This window comes from Peromyscus eremicus, chromosome 8a (assembly GCF_949786415.1).
Source record: "Peromyscus eremicus chromosome 8a, PerEre_H2_v1, whole genome shotgun sequence".
Taxonomy (NCBI): domain Eukaryota; kingdom Metazoa; phylum Chordata; class Mammalia; order Rodentia; family Cricetidae; genus Peromyscus; species Peromyscus eremicus.
The window spans coordinates 99,866,469-99,873,945 of record NC_081423.1 but is presented as its reverse complement, the minus strand read 5'-3'; the positions used below and the strand labels follow the sequence as shown (position 1 = coordinate 99,873,945).

At 56.0% G+C, this 7,477-nt stretch overlaps 1 protein-coding gene across 2 annotated transcripts; it reads right to left on the bottom strand.

Annotated features, from left to right (window-relative positions):
• Positions 1-2,047: 2,047 nt before the first annotated feature.
• Tmem235 (transmembrane protein 235) lies at positions 2,048-6,862 on the bottom strand. 2 transcript variants are annotated; one of them, XM_059269846.1, is made up of 4 exons: positions 6,228-6,862; positions 5,600-5,680; positions 4,915-5,052; positions 2,048-3,424 (listed from the first exon to the last, which is right to left on the bottom strand). In XM_059269846.1, exons 1-4 carry the CDS (start codon positions 6,403-6,405, stop codon positions 3,183-3,185), a joined length of 639 nt encoding a protein of 212 aa, XP_059125829.1. In that variant the 5' UTR covers positions 6,406-6,862; the 3' UTR covers positions 2,048-3,182. The 2 variants fall into 2 exon arrangements, with proteins under 2 accessions (XP_059125829.1, XP_059125830.1); XM_059269847.1 differs by lacking the exon at positions 5,600-5,680.
• Between the last annotated feature and the right edge of the window lie 615 nt (positions 6,863-7,477).

The window sequence follows — 7,477 nt, the reverse complement described above, 5'->3', positions numbered from 1 at the left end:
AAGGAGCTGTGTTAGTTACCTTTATGTCCTGGTTAAATACATGACAGACGCAACAGGTTCGAGTCCCAGCACCCACTTGGCTCAACCATCTCTAACTCCAGTCCCAGGGGATCTGACACCTCTTTTGGCCTCCACTGGCACCAGGCATGCATATAATACATAGCCATGCATGCAGACAAAACACTCATACACATAAAATAAAAAATAAAATGAAAAGTAATTTCAGTATTGGAGCTGGAGAGATGGTTTAGCAGTTATGAGCATTGGCTGCTCCTTCAGAGGACCTGGGTTTGATTCCCAGCACCCGCTTGGCTGCTCCCAACCATAACTCCAGTTCCAGGTGGAGATGGTTAAGAGGCTGCCATGGTGTGCAGGATGATGTGGTGGACAGCAGGGGACTGTCCTCACGCCTCACAAGACTCCAGCTGTGTTTGGGGCTCCCCAGGGCCCAGAGCTTTTCTCCTGTGCCTGAGGTGGTGGTAGAGCATAAAGCAGTGCCTTCTCCTTTGATTTCCCATACTGCCTTCAGGTGATGACAGGCACTATACACTAACCCAGTGCTGGGGAAGGAACTTCCCCCGACAAGCTGGTACCTCAGCCTGCAGGAATACCTCACTAGTTCTCAGAGTTTCTGGTCTTAGGAACTAAAGGGTTAGCTTAAGCTTGGTTTGAGCTTTCCTAATCAATGAATGCTCTATGGGAGCCATCTGCCTCCATGGTGGCTTGTCTGTACCCCCGGCCTTATACCCGTCTGTCTGGGCAAGCCTCTTCTCATGCCAGCCCCAGTGCAGCTGGCTCCCCCTAGCACCAGTGACTGAGAGGCTGAGGCAGGACCTGCGAGGCATTGTGTGCTTTTCCCTAGGTATCCCCAGGTCAGTCCAGACTTGGTATGTCAGAAAAGGACCTGAAGGGGAGGGACCGTCTTCCAGCGATCTGGAGGCTGCTGCTATAATGTATGGATGCTGGCTGGGATGAAGTCTGCATCTAGGAAACACTGAATCCGTATGGTTCAGGCTCTGGTGACATCAGAGGATAAATGGCCAGAGGCAGCCATGGCATGGCAGAGGAAAGGGGAGAGCAGAGCATTTGCAGACAGTGGGTTCAGAGGTAGTGAGCCCTGTGATGCTGTGGGGCCCCTTGGCTGGGCCCACATTTGGTTGCAGGAACTGAGGCACACTCACATGGAAGGTGAGTCCCCTGCCTGTGAGGCCTGGCTGCCACAGGGACTGGCTTTTGTCTATGTGGGCAAGCTCCTCACTTGTCCCTCTTCTCTCCATGTAAGATACATGGTACCACTGGAGCTGCTGTCTATTCGCATCAGCTCTTGAGCTGCTAACTCCTCCCCAGGCAGCACTTGCCTACCTTTTCACCTGGGTCTCATAGCCCAGCTACCCAGTGAACCATGACCCAAGACAAAACCCTTGGGCCAGTTACTAAGAAGACTGGTCCATCAGCGCAAAGGCCTCAGCTAGCTTCAGTAAGTCCTATGTCTGGCCTCATGCCCACGTGCATAGGCACATACCTGTAGGCAATTGTGGAGGTCTTCACAGCCATTGTGTGGGTCTTCCCCAGTGTCACCTGGAAGCCTAAAGCCACCCACACTCAGTGGACCCGGAATTCACAAACTGGCTTCCAGCAGACAGATACCTCAACAAATGTTCATGAAGCCAGACAGGGAGAGGCTGTAACTTTCCTCCAGCTCCCGGTGAGCCAGCCCAGATCCTGCTGAGGCCCGAGACTCCTCTCCATCTCTGGAGCTAGGAAGAAGGCAGCTGTAGCTGCAGGACATGACAGAGTGCACACATCACACATCAGTGACGACCAGAAACACACTGGTGTGTGTTCACCCTTCTAACATCATGAGAAATGAGTATGTATTACCTATTTTGAAGAATTCTAGGCTGGCCCTGGTGGTGTATACCAGAAATCTCAGCACCAGGGAGGCTGAGGCAGGAGGCATGAGTTGAGGCCTACATAGTGAGGCTTTGTCCCTGTGCCCCCTCCCCAAACTAATACACATGGCAGAAAGAGAAAAATATGTACATTGCGGCTGATTTATTCAGACACTCAGCAGTGCTCCTACATGGAATGGCAAAGATCAGAACACAAATTGGAAGGGAGGTGGCCATCAGTTCCAGACCTTTGCCTCAGTAGGTCACATTAAACCCTACAAAGTACTCCCCTGCTCCCCAGGAGCTTCCCATATCCTTAGAGGCAATCAAAAGTGGCTTGGGGACACTGCTGGGACCAAGCCTTGACAAGGACTACCTTCCCTAGTGCATATCCCGAAGGAAGAGCCTACACCAGAATCAGGGCTGTTCGGGGCTTTCGGGTACTGCACAGCCCCTAACTTAACAGCCATCCACTGTCCAGTCATGCAAACACAGGTCTGCCCCCTTATGTGGCCAGAGATGATTCAGTTCCCACCTATGTTGTCCTCAACAGGGAGTAGGCTGCAGGCAGCCTGTGAGCGGACCCATCCACGCCTGCAGCCAAATCCAGCAGAAGTAGAGATCCAGGCAACCAGGAGGCAGGCCAGGCATGGCCCCAGCTCACCCCAACTGCGGCCAGTCTCAGACATCCTCCTGGTTGTTGCTGTAAAGAGGAAGTACCAGGCCAGCAGGGCAGCAGCCTATACTAAGACAAGGACTGAGATACGAAGGTCCACCCTGCCTGGAAGCACTCAAGTAACCCACTTGGTGGCTTGAAAACAAACCTAGACTGGACCCTCCCTTCAGCCCCAAGCCTCTCCCCATCAACCTCCCCTTGGAGAGGGAACAAAACAGAACCCAGGTGTCAAACTGCAGTGACACCCGGATCTGCCATCTGTTCTCGGGTTTTCTGGCCTCAGTCTCCCTCTCTGTGGCATAGGATGACTGGGGATGGAGAGGTGAGGAAGCGCTCAGGAAGCACGCAGGCACTTCCTAGCACAGACTGGGACTGTCTCAGCTCCTGAGGGTTGGAGTGGTCTGCGCCCCCAGAGCAAGAGCACGCCCTGAGCACCCAGAACCCTGAGGCACCCCAGCAGACTGTGCCATGACTTGAGACACTGCTATCATCTGCCTTTCTCATGTCCAGCTGAAGTGGAAAGAGCACCTCCCCAGCATGCCATCCCCAGGGCACCTTCCTAGTCAGGATTCCAGCAAAGGCCAAGAGTGCCTGAGCCTTCCTTCTCCTGCGACTCAGATGATCACGGAGTGGGGCATTCCTGGGCGTTGGCTCAGGCTGAGGAACCGGGCAGCTGTGAGCAAGAGGGCACCACTGAGCACCTCCAAGGCACAGGAGCCCCAGGCCAGGGCCAGTGACCAGCCGAAGCTGATGTTCACACTCTGCATGTGCTGCACACCATACAGGCGGGCAGTCTCCACAAATGCCAGGTGTGAGTAGCTGATGTAGATGCTGACCCCTGCCAGGGTCAGGGCACCTGGGGAGAGAGGGGCAACAAGATTGCTCCATGTGTCACCAGCAGACCCAACTTTAGGTCTCCACTCCCCCGTCACTAGCCCTTGGGCAGTGTGTTGGGGGGAGTGGGGGGATTTATAACTGCCTTCAGCAAAAGCCACAGGTTTGGTCTGGGGAAGCGTGGGAAGCAGAACCTGATGCACTGTACTCTGGGAGAGGTAGGGATATGGTGGGCATGCACACACAGCAGAATGGCCACACTCTCAGGCTCCCCAGGAGCCAACACAGGTGTCGTCCACCACACCTGCACCACCCAGCTCCCTGGAATGGCGACCTGTCCCCCAGCCTTAGCCCTCTTACAGCATATCTCCCAGCTGGTCCCTGAAGCCTCGGCTGACAACTCCAGATCCATCTGCCTCTGCTCCTGATATCCTGACTCAGGGGACCCCAGTCCCCCAGCTCCTCTCCCTCTGAGGGAAGGAAAGCTGTGGTCAGCCTCCCCTAGAAGCTGCCTTCTGACTCTCTACCTCTACCATTATCTGTACTTGAAGAAAAATGCAGAGGCTCCATGTCACCATGGAGTTTCCCAGTTAGAATCCCAACCCCATTACAGTTGGTAGCTTCCTGTGCCTTCTTAATTGGATTTTGCATTCAGTCTCCTGGGTCAAGGCTATAGCAGATATTTTGATGACCCTGATTTCATTCCCTAGAGACTTGGGTCTGAACATCTGTCTGTCTCATTAGTTTGTGGCTGCGGTTCCCTCTCTCAGGTCCATCCCACTCCTAACAAAGGTCTCCTGAAGAGCCCAGTGTCCCCTGGAGGGAAGCAGGCTTGTCTGGGAGATCTCATCAGTGTAGTCACAGCCGTGAGAGTAGGACTGGCCTGAGCAACAGACCAGCACAAACCTGGCCCAGTGCTGAGGCTGCTGGGGACGGACCCCGCAGGGCCACCTACCCACTTTTGATGACAGCTCTAGGGTGGCTGGAACAGACTGTACCAAGAAGCACTCGAGGGGACCTGAGCATCAGTTTCCTTCTGGCTCTGGAAGCCTAGGGTGTCTAACCTGCTGAAGTGGCCCTGAGGAGCCCCCAGGGAGCTCTTGGCCTGGTGCTGTGGCTAGTCATAGCCTGGGACTGGGGGAGTAAGAGCCAAGGATAATATGCCCCTGCTTGCCCTGCTCTGTCTCAACCCCTCTCGCCTGGAAGGAGAGAGGAGCAGGTGGGGTCAAGTCCACACCCTTCTTCTTGTACCATCTGCCCACAGAGCTAGTCTTGCAATTACCATGGAGACCCTGAAGTCTCCCAGGCCAAGAAGCTCCACCCTGGTGTTCCTGTGCATCCAGGCCCCAGCCAGAAGCCCTGCCCGTCAGCCAGCCCTAGGGTGTCTCTGCCGGAGGGCGGGGGCTCTCCAATGTTCAGAGGGGAATAGGGGCCAGGGTAGAGGTAAATGAGAGTCACAGGCCCACTCCCAAGATCTGCAGTTCCAATATCCTCCAAGGGACCTCGACTTACCCCCTAGCAGGAAGTAGCAGCCAGTGAGGAGCAGCAGAGGGACACTCTGGGACAGGGAGCTGAGCAAGCCGCAGACCCAGCCACACACGATGAGGATGAGGCTCAGAGGCAGGACTACCATGACTGTGCGGTGCAGCACTGTGGGAAGAGGGTGCTCGGGGCAGGCAGAGGGGCGTGCCTCTAAGGAGCCAGAGATCCTTCATTTGTTCAAGTCACCAGCAGGGTTGAGTAGATGCTCATCTCCATAATAACACGAGACCCTTCCAGTGGCCACCCCTTTCTGGTAGAGGCTTCCTGAGGCCAGGCTGGGAGAGGATCTGCCAGTGCCCTCCCCATCCCACCCTCAGGCCTCTCAGGGGCAGTAGGTTGTCTATAACCATCCAACTAGAAAATTGGCCAGTCCAAAAGGGGCGTTTGTGGGCCCCATGAGATTTAGTCATGCTCTGAGCTGGTTCACATCCTCAAAGGCAAGGGAAGGCTCCATCGAAAAGGAACTGAGGTATGAGGAGGACAGGGCAGGCTGGTATTCCAGCGTCTGTGGTCAGGGGGCTATGATGGGAACACCCTTAGGGTCCCTGAGGCCTCAGAAGCAGTTTGGTGGGCTGGGGTGAGGTGGCTGGGGTGAGTGGTTTGGTCCCAAACCTGCCTGAAGAAGAGTCAGAGATAGCACTGCCTCGGGACTCACAGAGAAGATGCTGTATCGAGGGAGAAGCTTCCAAGCTGTCACTGGCAAACGGGTCAACCAGGGGCACACAGCTGTTCTTCCCTGGAAGCCAAGGTACAAATGGGGGCTGGGCAACACAAGTTCCATAGCCTTGGGATCCTATGTAACTCCTGACTGAGCCCTGGCAACTGGGCCCCAGCCCCCGGGGTTCTTCCTCTGACCTCCATGGAGGCATCTAGACCTGGAGAGGCTGAGGAGGTACAAACCGTCAAGTTACTCAGAAGCACGGAGCAGAGCCATGGTCCACCTGACCTGTTATCTCCCGACCACAGTGGAACTCTTTTCAGCCAGGCCCCAGTGGAAAGCTCTTTAGGACTTAAGGAAGCATAGCGCCAGCCCCGCACCACTTCCCACCCATGGCCACGTCGGCAGCACCCTGTCCTTGACCTTCCTCACACCCTTCCACAGCACGCTGTCACTCAGCAATTTGAGGGGAGACTGCAATGGGGTTGGAACTGAGAGACTCCCTGAGGAGCAGACCAAGACGCCACAGAGGCTTAGGAGGAGGGAGTTATGGGGCAGGAGGACGGGGATAGAAGTGGGCCAGGTGGGAGGGGAGGGGGACGGGGGATCTCGGGGTGCAGCTCACCTTCGCAGGTGCGCCAGAGCCCAGAATGTGAGGAGAGCTGCTGCGCACCACCGGAGCCGCCAGGGTTCGCCACCTCCAGGATGTACCAGTAATCGCTGGCGACCGCAGCTGCCAGCAGCGCGAAGCTGAGCAGGGCGCCCAGGGCTGCGCTCAGGAACAAGGCGGCCAGAAGGGCCATACTGGCAAGAGCCAGGCAGCAGCCGGGTAGGGATGCAGGGTCGAGTAGGAAGCAGAGCTACGGATGGCCTGCAGGGGGTGGCAGGGAGCTGGAGACAGGGGGAACTGTGGGCTGGGGACAGTCGGGGTTCCGGACAGAACTGACCCAGGCTAATGAAGGCTTAGGCGGTGGAAGAGTTGGAAGACTCAGCAGGAGGGCATGGGAGGGGTGTCGAGGAGCAGGCTGGCTAGGAGGCAGGCAGGGGCGGGAGAGGCGCCGCCCTAGGTTCTTCAGCTACCGCTGCTTTCCTGCCACCGTGACTGGCCAAGTTCACCAAGGGGAAATCTAAGGTCGTGGCAGAGCTGAGGACAGTAAAGCTGGGTTCAGATCCCAATGTGGCCACAAACTGGTAGACACAAGCATGCCCACTCTGTTGTGTGGTGCTGGGAAGAGGACAGAGGTCAGTCCGAGACTGCCCCCAGGAGGATATACAGCAGCAGCCAGCGGCTGGACCACCACACCAATCTCCAATAGCTCCTAGAAGAATGGAAGGGTGTGTGTGTGGGGTGGGGGGGGGTACAGACGAACTCAGGGTGTGACACATCTCAGCTTGGGGTCCTGGTTTTCATCAGTTCTGAGGATCAATGGGATATGCTCCCTGAAGCAGGGGGCAAAAAGCATTGTTTCTGTGCAACTTGCTTAAAGGGCACACACTCACAGGGCATTTACAGGGCATACACCTACAGGACATTTACAGAGCACACACCTACAGGGCACACACCTACAGGGCACACACCCACAGGGCACACACTCACAGGGCATTTACAGAGCACACACTCACAGGGCATGCACCTATAGGACACTCACCTACAGGGCACACACTCACAGGGCATGCACCTATAGGACACTCACCTACAGGGTGCACACTCACAGGGCGCACACTCACAGGGCATGCACCTATAGGACATTCACCTACAGAACACACACTCACAGGGCATGCACCTATAGGACACTCACCTACAGGGTGCACACTCACAGGGTGCACACTCACAGAACATGCACCTATAGGACATTCACCTATAGGGCGTACACT

Bases quoted from the DNA above. Each gene is read 5' to 3' on its own strand.
- Tmem235 (XM_059269846.1), bottom strand. From the start codon at position 6,405: ATGGCCCTTCTGGCCGCCTTGTTCCTGAGCGCAGCCCTGGGCGCCCTG. The intron at 5,681-6,227 runs GTGAGCTGCACC...CTTGGCTTCCAG, and splicing joins GCTCTGGCGCACCTGCGAAG to GGAAGAACAGCTGTGTGCCC. The intron at 3,425-4,914 runs GTAAGTCGAGGT...CTCTCTCCCCAG, and splicing joins CTGCTACTTCCTGCTAGGGG to GTGCCCTGACCCTGGCAGGG.